At 36.8% G+C, this 21,048-nt stretch overlaps 1 protein-coding gene across 2 annotated transcripts in view; it reads left to right on the top strand.

Moving 5' to 3' along the window:
* The window catches only part of LOC128014030 (kinase suppressor of Ras 2), an 80,507-nt gene that overhangs the window by 42,305 nt on the left and 17,154 nt on the right, over window positions 1-21,048 (top strand). For both annotated transcript variants that reach the window (XM_052597280.1, XM_052597273.1), the window contains exons 7-18: window positions 3,325-3,394; window positions 4,511-4,594; window positions 5,896-5,981; window positions 7,188-7,205; window positions 8,827-8,936; window positions 10,284-10,452; window positions 11,887-11,928; window positions 13,070-13,136; window positions 14,541-14,589; window positions 15,659-16,026; window positions 18,146-18,242; window positions 18,746-18,879. In XM_052597280.1, the coding sequence (XP_052453240.1) occupies window positions 3,325-3,394; window positions 4,511-4,594; window positions 5,896-5,981; window positions 7,188-7,205; window positions 8,827-8,936; window positions 10,284-10,452; window positions 11,887-11,928; window positions 13,070-13,136; window positions 14,541-14,589; window positions 15,659-16,026; window positions 18,146-18,242; window positions 18,746-18,879 (1,294 nt within the window). The remainder of the gene's footprint in view (window positions 1-3,324; window positions 3,395-4,510; window positions 4,595-5,895; window positions 5,982-7,187; window positions 7,206-8,826; window positions 8,937-10,283; window positions 10,453-11,886; window positions 11,929-13,069; window positions 13,137-14,540; window positions 14,590-15,658; window positions 16,027-18,145; window positions 18,243-18,745; window positions 18,880-21,048) is intronic.

Genomic DNA, 21,048 nt, shown 5'->3' on the forward strand with positions numbered 1-21,048 from the left:
GAGCGCTGTAAATTTGTGGAAAAGTCTGAATGATTGACACTCATGTGTACAACACTATGACATGTTGAACAGTTTGTGTTGTGTTTGTTTATTCATGACAAACTAAATTTAAACAAAATATAAATATCTTAATAAAAATATATATTTTCTTAGTTTCTGCACAGTGTTTCTCCAGATTGTCAGTGCTGTTTCATCTGGCTTTAAACTAGTTTAAATGAATAAGTTGACTGTTCTTCGCTGTGTCGCATGACCAAGACTTATCAGTAATTAAACGCATCTGCTATAAGCTTGCACTGTGCTGCCGTTTTAACTTTGCACCACTGTTGCCAACTTCCTGTAGTGGAAAGTAGCTAAATCCTCTTGAAAAATCACTAAATGACACCATATGCCAAATAGCCAATTATCATATCGCCTTTTATGTTTGTTGTCCAAGAAGTCGCTAGGCACTTAAAAAAAAAAAGGTTGCTACAGGGATCCGAAAAGTGGCTAAGTTGGCCATAAACATTATATCAAACATTTATCGAACTCTTGTTATCTTTTTATCAAGGAAAATTACATTGAGATAATTCTCATTTTAGCGTCATATAATAAAAAAGTTTAAATTTGTCTGTAAGATTTGCAAAAAATCAACCCCTTGGCCATTAAAGTACCAATAGTCAGAAAAACAATCATATATTTATGCTTTTTTCTCCTCAAGACCACTCGTGATTCAAGGGAAGTCTAGCACCCCAGAACAAAGATCAGTTCAAAGCTCTGATCTGATTTGGAACTCAGTGTTGTTCCTGATCCACCTGAAAGAACCAACTGATCAGAATGCAGAGGTCACAATAGAGAGAGACACTCTCACATCCATATTTGATATAAGCATCAATCAATGCACATTGACAGAGGCGGTCATCAGGAATCTCAAGTGAATATATAAGTGGATGCAATCAAAGGCGGACTATGAGGCAGGTTATTAATGCAACAATCTTCATATTTCTTCATACAGTATTTTTATGCTTTTAGAATAAGGCATAGTAGATTATTTCGTGTGTGTGTGTGTGTGTGTGTGTGTGTGTGTGTTTGTGTTTGTGTACTTGCCCTTGTATCTCGTAATCATAAACAAATTGAGTTTAATTGAGCATGGACAATCTGATGAATGTTTTTTTTTTAACTAACAGTGCTGTGGGAAGCAAATGCGATTATTGACTTTCAAGTCTCAATTTAGGTTTTATCAGATCTTGTCCATTTGATTGATGACAGGAGACATCAAATTTAAATTCTTCAAATTCTATTAGATTGATCTTTTTAAGCAATTAAGGATTTCTATATTAAATATAATGTTCTCAATTTGTCGGTCAATAGACTTGACTACCTGAGTGACCGATGAATTGGGATCTCGCTTAGAAAGACCAATCTACTTAGAGTGTAAACTAAAGGAGCCAATGAACATTGGCATGTGATTATTGCATCCAACTCTGTATGATCATAGCGTTGCATATAAGTAGGCAGCTGGTGCAGCGCATATTCAGCTTTTCATTTCAGAGCCAACATCGAGTGACAACATCGTTCTACTCCAAACCAGTTGCTTCATGTGACAATTCCGAGAGCGTTGGGCTTGAGTGGAAACCTCCCAAACCCCCAAACTTTGGATGATTGGTCTGTGCCTTTCTTCCCGGAAGTGCATGATGAGCTCACTGGGTTGTGGATGGTTCCTATCACTGCCAAAATCCACCCCAGTGGCTCGTCCTCCCTCACCACCCTTGATGGTGGGGCAGCACGGGGCTACACGAAGATCCCGCCGGTGGAGCGATCAGTTGTGATGCAATTGTGTCCAAATACTGGTGCCACTTGGCGGGGCAAGCTGTCACATCCTGCCTCGGCTTGCAGCTGCTGCCTCCACCCGGCCGCCAGCAGCAGTGCCTCACCCTGCTCGTTGCTGAGGGTGGCTCCCTGCCGCCGCCCCTACTCCTGTGCAGCAAACACATCAGCCTCCAGCAAAACAGCACTGTGGAGCCAGCTGCAGTGCAGCCCCCATGCCCGTCCAAGCCCCCGCCAAACCTGGCAGTAAGTGCAAGAGGCCCTGAGATGTGCGACCCAGAGATGGAGGAACCTGCTCTTTGGGAGATGGTGAACGCACCACTCCCTCCCCTGAAAGAGGCCAGATGGAGAATATATTGTTTCTTTCGGTAACTTAAAACTTTGACAAAAGAGCAATTTCCTCTATATCTGGGTGGTTTGAAAATGAGATCAAATGTACTACTCAGACACACTCTGGCCGAACGCAGGTAAGTGTTACAAACACGCTGACCCTGCCTCGGACCGGCATGGAGATCCAGGTCCCTGCGTTCCCCCCTGCTGCCCCACTGTGGTTACATCGGTGGTCCCGTTGGTGCCACTTGTATTGTTTCTGGGTGCCTGGCTAGCGCTATATATACCGTAATTCCTTAAATAAAAACTGTTAGTCAAATAAACGCCGGGCCTCTTATAGTGGCTGGGGGCATGGTCAACACAGACAAATACAGGCCAGTCTTAAATAAAGGCCGGGGGGAAATTTGTGCAGCAGAGCCAGATTACGAACGTACACGCCCACTGCCGGAGCATTTCTCCTTCTGAAGTCAAGAACCGGTTCCATCGGTTTTCGGATCACCAGTACACTGAACCGATAACCATTTCTGAGAGCGCGTCTGAACCGAACTGGTTCTTTTGGTGTTTGATTCTGAACTGATTCTGTGCTAATGTTATGATCTCTGTCCACTGGAACGCTATCGCTTTTTATTTAAAACGGGTTATTTAAAACAATTACTTATCAAACAGATGGAATTAGAAATAAAGGCTTGCTTCTAATAAAAGCCTGTTACCTTCTGCAGTTCAGGTAAATAAAGGCCCCGGCTTTTATTTGAAACAATTACGGTATATATACATGATGAAACATTTTTAATAAATCCATTTACGTTGCTTTACAGTTGTTTTACAGTATATGGTATTTCAACTGAATTCTAAATTAATGCAAGTTAGAGTTACGGTTGTTAATAAATCACTTTATTGCCAATAAATCTAAATTTTGTTTAATTTAACAGTTTTGTCTTCATCATATTGCTGTTAAATCTGTTTTGTTTATACTGTGGCTAAGAAAACATCTTAACCATGGTAAAATCACTGTATGTCTTCTTGTTAAGTTTTTTTTACAGCCACTTTATAGCTCATCTAAGAATTATAATACCTTTTTAGCCTTTTTATAAAAGTGATTTTGAGGTTTATAATAGTTATTAGCTTTTTTTATTCTGTGTTTACAAGTGTTAATCCTGTTTTTCTGTGTCTGACCCAACCATTCTGTTCCAGATACTCTGTCTGTTCCTCGCTGGTCTCCTCAAATACCTCGCAGGGACCTCGGCAACTCCATAAAACACAGGTATGTTTTGTGTAGATATGAATGTGTGGTAATGGTTACAAAATGTCAAGCCAATTAACTCGTGTGGCAGTGCATCTGATTACTTGATTACCCCAAATACCACCGATCCCAAGTCAAACAAAGAACACTTAGACCGCATAACACGGTGCTATTGTGATCAAAGTTATAAGGGCTTTAATGAGAACTCACAGTAGCTTAGCCATCAAAACATATGCAAAGTGCACCAATGCTAAAAAAAAAAAAAAATCTTATTTCCCTGGTACTTTAGTACTTTAGACGTGAAAAAAATCAATGTCTATTTGTCATCATAGATGGACAACTGCCAGTTTCAAAATGCAATCTGATAAACAGATCCAAAAATTTAAATGCTTATATCAACTTAAATCTGGCTACAGTGATGTGAGTTGTGTACTAAATCCAGTCTCCTCTTTTATGAGACAGTATAGCTTCAATCTAATGAAGACACTTTGACACTGTCAGAGCCCATTAGTCATATTCTATTAACTGTCAGCTTCTGTTCATATCAGAGAAATAGATTGGCAATGCACATTGACCCTTCAGAGGAACTCTATTCCAGGAGATTTGAATGGCACTTTTATTGTGGAGAATGGCAAATGTGACTACATGTAAACAAAAAGAGACAGAGATAGAAAAAGTGAAGAATAAAGAGAGCACCTTGGCTTCCATGCAATTCTGCTGAACAATCACCAGTGTATCCATACAGCCTTTGTCCTCTTCTGTATTGGTCAAGTGAGAAAGCACAGTCGAGTGCAAAGGAGATACGGAAAGATCCTCGGTTATAATTAAATTACTCTAATTTGAGAATTACTGCCAAAGTGCCTATCTTTGGACATACGCTGCACATATCTGTCTCTCAATGAAATGGTTACTTGGCAAACGTGATCGCTGTTGTGACACATTAGCTCTTTCATCTGAAGAGTTTAGGAGTGGTTGTCAGTAGGTCAGAACCATCTGCTGATAGTTTGACAGCAAAGCAAAACATACCCATATGGCTTCATGCATTTTAAAAATGTATTTATTTTTTAATTGAAAAATGTCTCAAAAAAAAAAAAAAGGCTCAGTAATGAATCACATCACTTATTTGTGCTTGTACAGGTTTTCCACGAAGTATTGGATGTCACAGACATGTATCGTGTGCGGGAAAGGAATGCTGTTCGGCTTAAAATGCAAACACTGCAAGTAAGTGCTAAAATGTTTGTATGGGAGCCCATTTCCCCAACATAAGAAAATAAACCATGTTTCTGTAAATCATACAAGTGCTAAAACTTTAGTATGGCAGCCCATTTCTGCCACATAAGAAAACAAATAATGCTTTTAAAACTCATAAGTATGACATTAAAAGTTTAAATTATGAGACAAAAAGTTTAAAATCTAGTATAAAGCAATAACAAAATATGAAATATGATGAATACAGTCATGACAAATGTATGTATAATTATAATGTACAATTTCACAGTGAATACTAATTCATAATTATGAGATTTTGTTTTTTTTATTATGACAAACAATTATGACAAAATGTTGAAATGGTTATGTAGCCATAATTATAGGATAAAATGTAAAAATAAAAGATTATAAGTCATAATTGAGTTACTATGTATTAGAAACAGTGTTACTAAGGCAGCCTCTTTGGGAGTGACGGTAAATTTGACATCGTTCTCTTTACTTGCTGCCGTTATCAGTCTTTCTCTATTTCTTCCTTTTTTTTTTTTTGAAAGTCATGAAAACACTATCATGGAGTGTTTCTTTGCTATTTGAGCTAATGGAAATGCAAGAAGCATATATTTGTGGTAGTTCCCATTCACTGCTATAGAAGCTTACTCAACTGTGATGACTTCTGCTGCTGAGAAACCCGGAAATGTGTAAAAAGTCTATACATAATATATATGAAAACAACTTTTAACAATCCTTAGCAGTCGTTGTGTTGAATTTTGCATCAGCAAACACCACGTTTACATTTACATTTACGGTTAAGTTTCCTTAAAGATCAAAAGATCGTACTTTAAAAAAAAAATTTATTCTGTCTAGGACTGAATCACAGCATGTACACTATAAATGTCAAATGTTAAATATACACAACATTATCTATAACTATTTATTTTACCATCTCTTGCAACAACTAAAATCTCTGAAAATAAAAATTCCTAACATTTCAGCTGTGAAATGATGTGATTTGATGTTTTTGTTAGCATCACAGCCTCTTTAGAATTCAGTGCTAGAGACTTTGTGCCTGCAGTAGTGTCTGAACATTCAAATTGAGCATAATTATCATTATCATTAAAAGATTATTTGAATAAATTACCTGCCTAATAGTTTCCACTCTACCACCCTTGACTGTGGCATCTTGTTACTAAGATACTTGCTGGCTTTTGACACCCTCAAAATAATGGCTGCATATTAAGTGCTTGTTTTGAATATTCATTAATATGCTTTTACAAGAGAAAACTAATAAACATTTCTGTCATGCTTTCTTTTGTCAGATTGAAGTGCCACAACAAATGCACCAAAGAAGCTCCACCCTGTCATTTACTCATATACCACAGAGGAGGTAGGGACTCATCCAGAGGTATTTCAACTTTTACGTTTACTTTCTTTAACTCCATAAATGTTTAATGGGGTCATATGACGTTGCTAAAAAAGAAAATTTATTTTGTGTATTGTATGTAGTTAAATGTGTTAATGCAGTTTAAGATAAAATAAACACTTATTTTCCAAATACAGTACATTATTGTTTCTCCTCTATGCCCCGCCTTTATGAAAAGCAACGATTTTTACAAAGCTCATCTTTCTGAAAAGTGAGGTGTGCTTTGATTGGCCAGCTATCCTGTGCATTATAATTATAAACGAGGCATAGTTACTGATTATAATGACTTATACTGTCTTTTTACGTTGGGTTGCGTAAACATAAAACCATATCTGCATTTGAGATTGGAGAAACGACAAACAACAAATGCTACTCTAAAATGCTCAAAAGCTACTTTTGAATCATCAGTGGCAAATTCTTTAAATATGAAAACATACACACTGATTTCTAGTTGTCTCCTCTTTTGGAGCACCAAACAAAGTAGTTTCGATTTCACAATGAAACACACAGTGTCTCCATAACATGCCGGTGGTGGCAGCAACAATACTACAGGGAGAATCAAAGTTACGCTATCTTTCTTTGTGTAAACATTTGGGAGGTGTTATGAAAATCTTCCCACACAGTGATGTAGACATGTGGGAGCATGTTTATTAAATGAGGCATTTAGGAGGCAGTCTCCTAGTTTGGACGAGTCTAAACTTTTAAATAGAATATCTCTGTGGGTTTGAGACTTTAGTGTTTGCAGCTTTCGGGATCTTATCTTTTCACGAACAATTTGTAACACTCCAAGGAGAAAGGAAAAGTTAAAATCACATCATATGACCCCTTTAAAACAAAATCTACTACTAAATGCAGGCCATTAATTATGGTTCAGAAATTATTTCAATATTTTTATACACAACATATGTTCAACCTCATAATTGCTTTATTTTCAACTGATTATATTTAATTACAAGCTTTTTCTTAAAATGTTATGGTTTGAAATTTGGTTTTCTAAATAAGAGAATGTCTTTAAAGGGAATGAAGAATGTATTTTAAAAAGAATGTCACATCTACTTTGCATTAATGTACTAAACAATCTGTCTTGTTCTCTGTTAAACATTATAACCTTCAGTCTGCACCCGTCTTACCTTTCCTCTCTTTTTCTTTTTTCACCACCACATTTTCCCCTCATTTCTGATATTGTAGATCAAGTAGCATCTCAAGGTAAGGGAGCAGGTTTGTGCTCATCAAACACATTATTTCCTATTTCATACCTTAAATTTTGTTCTGGAAAGTTTTCAAATGTTAAAAACACAATACTGTTCAAAAAAACGATTTTTTCATGTTTATGTAAGAAGTCTCTTCTGCTCACCAAGGCTGCATGTGATTAAAACTACAGTGGATAAACAGTAATATTTTTAAATGGTACTGGAGTTTAAAATAATGGTTTTCTGTTTTAATATACACTCATCGGCCACTTTATTAGGTACACATATTCAATTGTTTGGTAACACACATTGCTAATCAGCCAGTCACACGGAAGCAACTTAATGCATTTAGGCATCTAGAAGATGAATTGTTGAAGTTCAAACCGAGCATCAGAATGGGGAAGAAAGGGGATTTAAGTGACTTTGAATGTGGAATGGTTGATGGTGCCAAACGGATTTACAGAGAATGGTCAGAAAAACAGAAAATCCAATGGGCGGGAGTTGTATGGACAAAAATGCCTTGTTGATGTCAGAGGTCAGAGGAGAATGGACAGACTGGTTAGAAATGATAGAGAGGAAACAGTATCTCAAATAACCACTCGTTACAACCAAGGTATGCAGAATACCATCTCTGAACACACAACACGTCGAACCCTGAAGCAGATGGGCTACAGCAGCAGAAGACCACACGGGGTGCTGCTCCTGTCAGCTAAGAACAGGAAACAGAGGCTACAATTCACACAGACTCACCAAAATTGGACAATAGAAAAATGGAAAAACGTTGCCTGGTCTGATGAGTCTTGATTTCTGCTGCAACATTCAGATGGTAGAGTCAGCATTTGGTGTAAAGAACATGAAAACATAGATCCATCCTGCCTGGTCTCAATGGTTTAGCCTGGTGGTGGTGGTGTAATGGTGTGGGGGATATTTTTTTTTGCACACTTTGGGCCCCTTAGTACCAATCGAGCATCGTTAAAACACCACAGCCTACCTGAGTATTGTTGCTGAACATGTCCATCCCTTTATGACTACAGTGTAACCATCTTCTGATGGCTACTTCCAGCAGGATAATGCACCATGTCACAAAGCTCGAATCATCTCAGAATGTTACTCAGATGGCCTTCACAGTCACCAGCACCAGATCTAAATCCAATAGAGCAGCTTTGGGATGTGGTGGAATGGGAGATTCGCATTATGGATGTGGAGCTGAGATATCTGCATCAACTGTGTGATGCTTTCATGTCAATATGGACCAATATCTGAGGAATGTTTCTATGTTTCTATATATATATATATATATATATATATATATATATAATTTTTTTTTTTTTTTTTTTTTTTGGAAATAAGTAATAATATGAAATCATATGCTTTTATGCACATGAAATACACAGAAATGTGTTTTTTTGTGCTGGAAGAAGTGAACACTGTTATTATACACTCCTTGATCGTTGCTGTTGGATATCCATGTGATTCATACCTGTGATATTTCTGATATATACTGTACTGTACATAATACATGGTTTAGTGACTCTCCCATTAAAATGTGACAAGACTTTTCAGAGTTTTTCTGTTACCGTGACAACTGCCTCCTGTTACCGTGGATACTATGCTGTTTTTCTCGCCCTCTCTCTCAGCTCGTCAGCTCGTCAGGACCGAGTCGGTACCATGTGACATAAACAACCCCCTCAGGTACTCCGACCTCCACATTAGCCAGACTCTCCCCAAGACTAACAAAATCAGCAAGGTAAGATTAGTTACGTTGCATTACCTTTGAACAAACACAACTTAACCATGTTACATCCCTCCATTGTCAACATTATCACAAAACTTTCTCCAGCACATTGGCATTATAAGCCCGTCCTGTAATCTTTAGAACAACTTGTTTGCTTTGGTTTTTTATTCAAACAACTTGGCATGAAAAGCAATTTTCGCAGACCAACAATAAACAGCCTTCCTGTCATTTTTTGGCACACTTGGTTTTCTTATGTTTATTGGAAACCAAGGCACGGCAAGATTAGTGTGACATTTTTAACACACCATGTCAAGTGTACTTTTAAAAAAACGTGTCTAGGGGTCGTTGCATTCAATTCAATTCAATTGTGCTCCTTCTAGCTATTTTTAAAAGCAAGGAAGCGTTCTCTCTCTCTGTGTGTGTGTGTGTGTTTCCTAGTTTCCTGACCGCATAAACGTTTCTAGAACTTGTGTGAAGGGAACTAACTTCATACATACACTAAAAATCACCTTCAGACCGGTTGTTTATTTGTAACTGCAGAAGTGGTTAAAAAAAGATCATGCTATAAGGGTCATACAGCCATAATTCATCCTGGCACTCTCACACTTATATTCTCCTTCACATTCATACATTTTTGCTCTCATAGTCACAAAATTTAACACATTCTTACATTTTCCTCTTATATTCATATATTTCATTCACACGATTATGCATTTTGTTCTTATTCGAATGTTTTAAATAATAAATGTATGTAAGAAGAAAATTTGTTTGTGAGAGAAGGATGTATGTACAGTATGTGTGAGAGTATAGTGGAAACAGAATAAAAAGAGTTCATAACCTTATCATCTGAACTATGAACTTATGAACTAATTGTTATTCTTCCACTTTTAATTTTTATGCAGATGCAGTTGGTTTTTATATTGCTTTTATTTTATAACTTTCGTTTTTCTCAAAGACTCAGTTTGTGACACTTAAGCAACAAAAATAGCAGTCAGAAAGCCTTTTTATGACTGGCAGAGCATAGAATGGCAGAGTTGTGAATTTTTTTTTTTTTTTTGATTTTCCGTTGTCTTATCAAATATATATACCACTCAATCATACTTTACGACAACACTGCTGGCTATTGATGTGCTCTTCGTTCTAACACGACGTTGGGCAGTTTTTCAAACGTAGCATGGCTTTCCAGTTTTCAGCACATGGGAGATCAGGTCGACAGCTGCCACACCTCTGTTCTATGATTAATCTTTAACCGACCGTGAGAAAGAAGCCGGGTTTACTGATGTCTGACCGCACTGAGAATGAGCAGGGAGTAGGGAGTGTTTTTGTGTGTTACAAAATGTCTGTGTGTCTCTGTTTCAGGACCACATCCCTGTGCCGTATCAGCCCGACTCCAGCAGTAATCCATCCTCCACCACCTCCTCCACCCCATCATCTCCTGCTCCCCCTCTGCCATCCAGTGCGACACCCCCATCTCCTCTTCACCCTTCCCCACAGAGCGCCAGACAGCAGAAACCGTCCAACCTTACAGGTACCAACCTCAAACATAAGCTGATTTAATTATTCATTTTGATCATTTCAAATGAAATTTTAGTTGCTAATCCACTGAAATGCTAATTGGACTAAAACCTACTGACTTTGCTCACACAAGGTATCTTCACAAACATAAAAAAGAATAATAATACAAATTATATATATATATATATATATATACATACTGTACTATATTATTACCAAATATTGTATTTCATGAATTCATCTGCTTGTTTTCTTGCTCTTAGCACAGGTTTTGTATTTATTTTTGCAACTGACTGATCATAAGCTTTAGCCATCTGAGTTTATACACCCCAAGTTTTGAATGAATTTGGCTGAAATGATCCCACAATAATGTGTTATTCAATTCAAGGGTACATAAGCTCAGATCAGTGAGGCCTACATTCAATCCAAAAAAAAAAAAAAAAAAATCCTGTGCTCAAAAGCCTATGCTAACTGAAAGAAAAAAAAACATGACAAAAAGATTGAATCCAAGATTTGGTGATCATATGCTGTAACATAATGAGAGATATACAGGTAATTTTTAAAGTGCCCCAATTATGCCAAAGGTCCCTAATATTTTGTTTTTGGGAGTCTCCTACAATAGGATTACATTGCATGCATGTTGAAAAAACACTCAAAATATGCATTCAATGTCACCTCATTTTTCAACGATTCTAAAACGATTAGTTCCAAGCAGAAACCCTCCTTTCTCTGAGCCTTTCTCTGCTCTGATTGGTCAGATGGACCAGTCTGTTGTGATTGGTCTATTGCATACAGCGTGTGTCAGAAACGATACACCCACTTGCGTGCAGAAAGCACTAGTGCACAGTTTAATCAGATGATATCTGACTTAACAGCTTATACTGACACACACACGTACAATTTTTAAATTGTTGCACTCATTACATTTTTTATTTTGCATTTGCAATTTCTCCAGAGGGTTAAATCGTAGTCTGGAGTTCTGTTTGGAATGTCCCTCTTTTCAATTATGACAGCACATAATATAAGCAGCAGTCAAAATGACATGAACTCCTCAAGTTTGTAAATATTTTTTTTTTAAATGTTTGTAAACATCCTGTGCCAGAGTTCACTTGACATCCTAAATTTGATTATTGACGGGACTGCATAAATATAAATATTTGAATATTTAAATATCAAATATTGGAAATCAACATTTCTTTGTACTTTTTCAAAATCATAAAACGTTGTATTCATTTCTGTCAGTTTTATTAATTTATTAGACATTGAATCTCAGATTTTCAGCGTGGTTTCAGAATTTTAGACCATTCTGTATCCTAAAAGTTGCTATTTTTATGGCAAATGCAGCTTTGTGATGGATTCTGCAGAATAATAACACAGACCAATAAGCATCTGGGGGTGTATTGGATTTTATTGAATTCTGTCTGCTTCTCTCCTGTGCTCTTCTCAGCATCTCATTTCTACAAATACAAGCAGCAGTTCATCTTCCCTGGTAAGTGTGTCATAATTGGTCATTACCCCTACCCATAATGCAATGCAACATGCCGAGGCGAACTTTTTTGATGTCATTTTTTTTAAAGCCTTTTTTTCTTTGAGATGCAACAACCCTCGTCCCCCTCCCTCTGTCTTTCTTCTTTGCTCGTCTTCTTGTCGTCTCTTAACCATGCAATGCTGTATTCTCTAATGATGGTTCTTTTAAAGGCGAGGCCTCGCTGCAAATAAAGGCTGATGAGTGCCTGTATTCTGTGGGAGGCACTCAGCTTGCTGCATGTTTTTGATGAATGTGTGGAGGGAGGAAAGCCATGTTGTGTTGGTAGCCTGATAGATTAGAATAAAGGCTTCTGACTCCAATTTTGGCAGTTTATATATGAGAGTTGAGCTGCTGAGATCAGTCACCATTGTACCTTTCAGCAGGGAACACACAGCCAGATTTACCCATTAGGCAAAACCATTCGTTTTTCAATAGAGATTGTTTGTTAAATTGAAAATCCTCTAGGTTTTCATCTTTCCTAACAATAGAGCATGATATATCTTTATATTTATTTTTCAGCAACATTATTTCAGTCTTCAGTGTCACATGATCCCTCAGAAATCATTCTAATATGCTGATATGTTACTCAAGTGGCATTTCTTATTTATCAATGTCTGAAAATCATTGTGCTTCATAATATTTTTGGTGCAATAGTGTTTTTTTTTTTTTTCAGACCGCATTTATATGAAATATAAACATTTAAAATGTATTATCTATCACTTTGATCAATTTAATGCATTCATTGGTGAATAAAATAATGTTCAATTATTAAAAAATAATAATAATATTTTTGATCACAAAGAGCAGTGCATGGCTTTAGATGTTTGTGTAGTAGGCACATGTACAACATTGTTTTCATTTTATTTTTAGAATGACATTTGTTTTTAGATTCTCAGAGTATTTTTTTTTACAAGAAAATAACATTTTCTAAGAAAACAATTGTTTCTACGTCAGTCTTTTCAGTATAAGCAGCTTCTGTTTCTCAGCAGTACTCCTGCATGTTTTGATGAACTTAGTCTATAAAAATACACTCTTTTACAAATTGTCATTTTCTTTCTCATCTCTGCCTTGTGACTTACTGTCTCACTCTTTCTCTTTGTAGATGTGGCCCCTGAGGTTCCCACCAGGGCCCCTCAAGTCATTCTACACCCTGTTCTGTCTGAGCCTGGGTAAGTGCGTGTGTATTTATGTGTGTGTGAGTTTATGTTGATTTGAAATTTTAGGGTGCATTTAATGATGACATCAGTCTGTCTATGTAGAGTGTTCCAAATCAGTATTAGGTCATAAACAACAAAACATCTCTCTGGGATTTTGAACTAAAGTGCAAATGCATGTAAATCAATGGTGATCAATTATCTCTGTAACACTTTACAATAATGTTTCATTATCTAGCATACATTTGTTACAGTATTATTAATCTTTTTAAAGATAGTAGCATAAAATGTAGTTATGATGCTCTCTTGCTCCTTAAGATGGAGGTCAAATACTGTTAAATGTGCTATTATCTCTTTTGTGTCACTTATATATGATGCCAAGATCATTTAACATTTTTTATTAACATACAAATGTGCCTGAAATGTCATGTTCTATCCTGTACTATGTGTGTTTGTGTTTGTATTTAGAGCGACGCCAATGTGAAAGGCCACAGACATGTCAGACAGTTTCGCCATGGCTTGTGTCTGTTTATGGCAAATATGAGCATTTTAGATTACAGAATTATTAGAGCAAAAATATTTGCAAAAGCTGATGAAGTCAAGTCACATACACACACACACACACACACACACACACATACATACATAAACTTTAGCCAAACATTGGGCTTGAGGTTACGCTACAGTGAGGATGTCAGTCATATCCATGGATGTTTTAAAAAACTTGAAGACCCATAAAGTATAATTCAGTATTTAATTAATTGAATCAAGATGCATTAACTACAAAGAAAAACCTTTTAAAACTGGATTTCAGTTTCTGTAGTTCTTAGACAGCAGTATGCATTTCATTATAGAGTATCATAATGCAGCTGAAATGAGCTGTTTGACAGCTGTAGGGTAAAACTGTTAACTGGCATGAATGCATAAATGGACTCATAGATCTTCTGGCACTGTCCTTCCATATTTTTAAATCCAAACAAGGGTCAGAACGTATTAACAAATACATGTCTTACTACAGACATAAACAGTAACTGAGTGTCATCCAGGTTGTTTTTAATTTAATTTTATACTAAAGGTGTTAATTGAAAATAGATTTGTCTTAATTAAAAGTGGATTCTTTTTCATAATGTATATCTTTTTATTTTATGTTGATTAGACAGCTTAGCAATATGTGAGGTTGCATTACATTCACGATGTTAAATGTAGCCAACTCACTAAACAGAGCTTGTGCGAACCGCTCTTGTACAAGCTAAAAATATGAAGATGAACAAGCAGGATTTTTTATGTGATCCTTTCAGATGGCATAAAGTAAACAATGGATTTGAATTAGATCACAGTTCTTGAAAATGAAACGTTAGTTAGTTCTGCTGAAGTAAATGACCCTCTCTGAGCAAACACACTTTCTCTCTCTTCACACAGAACCAAAGTGAGCCCCTTGCTACAAATTGAGGTTGAACCAACATCTGATGTGAGTCATCCTGCTTCTATAACAAATGTCTGTCTATCTATCTATCATTTGTTCTGTCGTTCTATGGTTCCATGGTTATCTAGCTGTCATGTGGAGGGTAGGGATGAACTCGATTGCAGACAGGATATACAAAACACAGGATTTATTATACACAAAAAGGGGAAAACAAAACCCACGAGGGGGAAAACAACGACTAGGGCAGAGACTAAATAACTTAACAAGACTGGGTAGACATGATAAACAAAGACTCAAAACACTAGAACACTAACTACAGACAAACACTCACGGGTAATACAAAGACTTCTTCAAGGAGTAACAATATACAATATCTCACAAGCTAATATGTAAACAATGAACCGACAAAAGACAGAGCACACTAGGGGATATAAATAAGACGACTAATCAAGACACAACAGGTGGCACAGGTAAGGTAATCATGACAACTAGGATAACAAGGGGGGCGGGGCAAGGGAACGAGACAACACAAGCACATGGCCCAAAGACAAGGCCATGTGCTTGTACACAAAACATGGGTCTGTCATGATCCTGCCTTAAGACTAGAGGAAAGTCAGGACATGAAGGCATAATCATGACACTATCTACCATTCTATCAATCTATTGTTCTATCCATCATTCTATCATTTGTTCTATCATTTGTTATATCTTGCCATAGTTACATTGCACTTAACATTCTTTCATTCTATACATCTGTCTATCTGTCATTCAATGTCTGAGGTCCTATCTATCTATCTATCTATCTATCTATCTATCTATCTATCTATCTATCTATCTATCTATCTATCTATCTATCTATCTATCTATCTATCTATCTATCTATCTATCTATCTATCTATCTATCTATCTACCCGTCTGTCTGTCTGTCCCTCTGTCCTTCCATTGTTTTACCATCCTATCATTCTATTTATCTACCGTTCCATCATTCTATCTTTCATTCTGTCTGTCTCTCTATCTATCTGTTACTCCATCCATCCACATATGCATCCATCCATCCGTCCGTCTGTCTGTGGTTCTACTGTTATATTTATAATTTGACCGATCTATCTATCAGAACGAGGAAGGCAACGATGAGGCCGAGGGGTCAGCGGATGAGTTTGAGGAGATGAATCTCTCCCTGCTGTCTGCACGGAACTTCCCACGTAAGGCCAGCCAGACCAGCATCTTCCTGCAGGAGTGGGACATTCCCATGGAGCAGCTGGAGATCGGAGAGCTGATCGGGAAAGGCCGCTTTGGACAGGTCTATCATGGACGCTGGCATGGAGAAGTGGCCATACGGCTAATTGACATCGAAAGAGACAATGAAGAACAGCTGAAAGCATTTAAAAGAGAGGTGATGGCGTACAGGAACACGCGGCATGAAAATGTAGTCCTGTTCATGGGAGCGTGTATGCGACCCCCTCATCTGGCCATCATCACCAGGTAAGCTTGAATAGAGTTTGGTAATGTCCACAATTCAGTGTTTCCAGTGCATGTGTAAGCTCCACAGCTCCAGCTTCATGACTGTTTCTTAACCTTTTCCTGATCTTCTTTAATCAGCACGACCTCATAGTTTGCGTAAGTGCCTGCTTTCAGCCTAATTTAAAACAACATGACTTTGACCACAGATGTAAACATAAGTGGCTGAAATTTTCCACTTCTCAGAATTCTCAGAAGGCATGTCAGTATATGAACGATGAGTGTTGTGAAAAACATGAGCTACTTTAGCATCCTGTCTGAATGGGAGATGGCCAATATTATTTCCTTCCTCCTGCCACACAAATTGGTGCTTCCTGTTAGTTTGTCTGCAAAAAGATGCTGTGCTGCATGGCCATGGCCAATAAAAGATTCATTCAAAAGATTCAGAGGATTCATCTTTTATTTTATATTTCTAGAATAAAAGGCTTTAGTTTCTTAGATCAAATAAAGTTGTAAATATAGAAGTCTTTTTTTAATGATTCAATGTATAATCTAAAATGTATTTTTGATTATGATATTATATCATTATATTAATAAAATCTGGATTATTTGATGAATGGAGAGTTCAGAGGGAGAGCAATTATTTGAAATAGTTTACTGTCAATTTTGATTAATTTAATGATGCATCATTGCATCTATCTATCTGTACATTTTAATATTAATAATATAATACACACAAAATACAATATTATATATTTGTATGATGAATAATAACATATTAGCCAATATTTAAACATAGCTTTGACTTTGACTTTTTACTTTTGATATAAATGTCTACTCTTCACTAATAATGGTGCATGATTTTAATTAATTGTATTTCATTTAGCACAAACATAAGTCATAGTCATGGTTTTATTGGTAGTCCCTAATCAGCAGGCTCAAACAAACTAATTGAGATATAATTGCTAGAAATTACCCTCTTTCTTAAAAATAAATGAAGGAAATAAATAAATATTGATTGTGTGTCTTCACATTGTCGTGAGTGATTATGCATTGATTGTTTTTCATATCACCCCTGCAGTGAGGAATAACAGTTTGGCTTTTTGTTCACAAATTCAGTGTGTACAACATAATTGCAGCAGAATGTCAGAGGCTGTCATTATTTGGAATAGTCTGTCTTGACAATTGTTAGTGTTAACAGTTGAAACGTGATGTATGCGACAAATTTTTGTACTGATGGCATATATAGAGTTTAGCATTTGCATTTGGGTATCACACATTTGAAGGATCCCACACTGAATTAGGCCAAAAGGCCACAGTGATGCTAAAAATGGGCCTCGTACCCTGATGGCATTATGAATATGTATAAATGGAGGAAGAGGGCAGCCCGGGGAAAAACGCAGACGTTTTTGTCAGGTGGCACAGTAGGAGCTCAGATGTCAGGGAGTTGGAGGGGTGTCTTTCTCCTCATTCCTGCAGAGGTGAAGTTCATGGCTCATTCAGCATCATTAGTCCTCCAAGTGACAGTGCTCACATTTGCTTGGATATAAATCCAAAACAGCATGCTTGAGTATGAACATGTACCGGTATCAGTCTTGTCCTAACATATGTTATATGAAAATGTAGGTTGTAGGTTCAAATGAGGGGTGATCTGTGAACAAATACTGGTTGCACGAGGGTAGATGCTAGGATAGATGCTCATCATATGACAGGCTTTTTTGCTATTCTTCATCAACAAGCTAGATTGCAATCATGATTTTTTAATATACTGTTAAATGCATTCATAATTGCAAACTTAATTATGACCAATACCAGCACCAGTACTCTCATGCACATCAATAATCATTCTTGTGATATTATTTCATTTTATTTAAATTGCCTTAGCCTCTAGCACTTCAAGTATGCTTGCCCATGAAATGTAAAAATTGTGAAATGTATATTCATATTTGTATATTTCAAATATTTAAAATAGATTCATATTTGGATTAGTTGTTTTGTACACTGAATCTGCATAAACCTGCTATTCTTTATTTCTGCAAAGCTTGTTTTGAAAACTCAGAATCTGCACAAATAGCTAAATAACAAATGGTATTATGGTTACTGCTGATGTCTAATATGTGTGTTTTTTGTTCTTCTGTTGTAGTTTATGTAAGGGCAGGACCCTCTACTCAGTAATTCGAGATGCAAAAGTTGTTCTCGACGTCAACAAGACCAGACAAATTGCACAAGAGATGGTGAAGGTAAGCGTAATTGATGTGAAGTCAATGTGATGAATTCGCTAAATGTCAGCTAAAATTGATTCACGTGTATAGCAGTCATTTTGGGAAACATGTCAGTGTTTTGAAGCCTTCACATATACAGCATGTGATTACATTTAGGACTGCACAATTAAATAAAATAAAACAGAAATCACATGATTATTATTAAATCACAAAGGCTGCAATTTAATTAAATGAATACATGTAGAGCATGTTTCGGAGTGAAGCACAGCACTGTGTTCTTTTATAAGTGAGCAGCTCATCACACAAACTCATCTCTCCATCTGCTCTGAGTTTGGGACGCTTATAATGTCCAGTTGGGAACATGCACCAAAATAAAAGATCTATGGAAAGAAGAAATTCATACGTATTAGTAAATGCAACAATAACATTTATAGTTACAACTGTATTTAGAATTATAAAGTACAGTCTAGACATAAAATTTGTATTAGACTAAAATCATACATTAACACCCTTTTTTTCAGGGCATGGGATACCTACATGCCAAAGGGATCCTTCACAAAGATATGAAATCCAAGAATGTATTTTATGACAATGGGAAAGTGGTCATCACCGACTTTGGCCTGTTCACAATATCTGGTGTTCTACAAGCAGGCAGGTAGGTCCAAATTCACACAAGCACACAACTCTTTTTCGCATTTTCAAGTAATGCTATTCTTTTCTCTTTAAGTAGACAAGTTTTCAGTGTCAGCCATTGAAAGGGTTTACATTTTTAAATAAAGTCTCCTAAACTATTGCTGTTAATAAGCTAATGCTGAAGTCTAATAAACAAAACAACCTGTAGAAATATAAATAATGGGTATGCTTTCACGTTATATTGAACTAGGATATGCCTTAGATATTGGCCCCCACACATGATGTTGTGGCCTACCTTTTGAAAAAGCCTTGCCTTTAGGAGTGTGCCTGTGATGTTGTAAAATGCTGTCTATACTGCCAGAAGAAAAAAATGGAAAATAACGGTACCTTTATGTGTACAACAGCTTTTCGCTTGAAGCAAAAACTTTGAATCCTTGACTTTGTACCCTTAAAAGGTGCATATTAGTACCTTAAGAGTTTTGATAAAGTATGTACTGTACCTTACAGTACTACTATGTACCTTTTAGTGGTAAATATGGTACACAGATGTACCTTTCTCTCTCTGTGTCTCCAGTAGAAGAGTAACAAATGTACAAGCCATCACACGATACATGTGCCAGGCCATTAATAACGTCTTTAAATTCCATAATGACTTTCAGAACTGCTTATTAAAAATCAAAGCCTGTAATTATTGGAGTGAGGGCTACAGTGCTAAATCCAGTTTCACCTTCAGTGTTCTCATGGTTCCTGATGAATGTCTGCTTCAGTGAGTTGAAGGAGCAGCAGATGTTGTTATCATCACACAGGCGTTTGAGAGGACTTCAGGAACTTTTATAGGGGGAGCTCCCTCTAGCAACTAATTTCAATGCACTGCAGACATATGAATAGATGAAATTGTTGCTTTTATCAGCCAGTTATTCATATTTAGATAGAAAGAAGAGTTCACATACAGAAGGTATTTTGTTGAACCACCTTTTGCTTTAATTACAGCCTTTAGTCTGTTGGGATATTTCTCTTCTAACTTTGCACATCTAGACTTTGCAATATTTGCCCACTTTTCTTTGCAGAACTGCTCATGTTCAGTTAAATTTGATGGCTTGTGGACTGGAGTCTTCAAGTCATTCCACAGATTTTCAACTCCATCAACTATGGTGTGCTTTGGGTTGAAATGAAACCTACTCATTGACAACTTTCTGGCAGAGGGCAGCAGAATTTCCTCAATAATTTTTATGGTATTCTGCCCTGTCCATTTTTTCTTCTATCCTGCAAGTGCTCCAGTCCCTGCTGCAGAGAAACACCCTCATAACAGGATATCACCACCTCCACGCTTTACTGGAGGAATACTATTATTTTGATGGAAAGCTGCATTGGATTTCTGTCAGACATATTACCTGATGCTGAGTCCAGATAATTCAGTTTTAGTCTTATCTGCCTTAGAATCAGAAGCATTTTGGCAAAGCTCAGTCGTGACATGCATGTGGCTTTTCTTGAGCAATGGCTTTTTTCTTGAGAATTAGTGATGTTGTTGTCACATGCACACAATGGCCAATCTTTGTCATAAATTCCTGCAGCTGCTTCAGAGTTGGTTGCCTCTCTGACCAGTTTTCTCCTGGCTGTTTCATCCAGTTTGGGGGACATCCTGATCCAGGGAGGGTTTGTGTTGTAACAAATATCTTCCACTTCTTAATAATAGACTTCACTCTGCTTCTAGGCATTGATAAAGGCTTTGACATTTTTTTCTCCTGTATACAACTTTATCCCTGAGATCTTTTGACAGTGCCAGTGTCTTTGTGTGCTATTGAGAAGGTATGTTGGTGATATGCTGACATTTTGGTCATTCAGTTAGATGTTATAAATTGCGCTGAGTAAATTAAGCTGGAAAAAGCAAACTGTGTCCGTCTTCATTTCAGGCTGCAAAGCAAAATTATTATTTTAAAGGGGGATTCTCAAGAAGAAGAGGAAGAGGGTTAATTATACAGGGTCATCTACAAGTTAATGTATCACAATGGTAATGCATTTTATTTATCACTCTTTACAACATTGGACACATAACGTTAATTGATATCATTAGCTTTTGGCTTCACTACTTGATCAAACAGTGAGAACGTTTTGCTAATGTCACACAAATCATGTTCCCATTCGCCATCTCAGAAAGCTACCATCTAAAAATCAACATCCTAGAATATTTAAT

Source organism: Carassius gibelio, chromosome A5 (genome assembly GCF_023724105.1).
Source record: "Carassius gibelio isolate Cgi1373 ecotype wild population from Czech Republic chromosome A5, carGib1.2-hapl.c, whole genome shotgun sequence".
NCBI lineage: Eukaryota > Metazoa > Chordata > Actinopteri > Cypriniformes > Cyprinidae > Carassius > Carassius gibelio.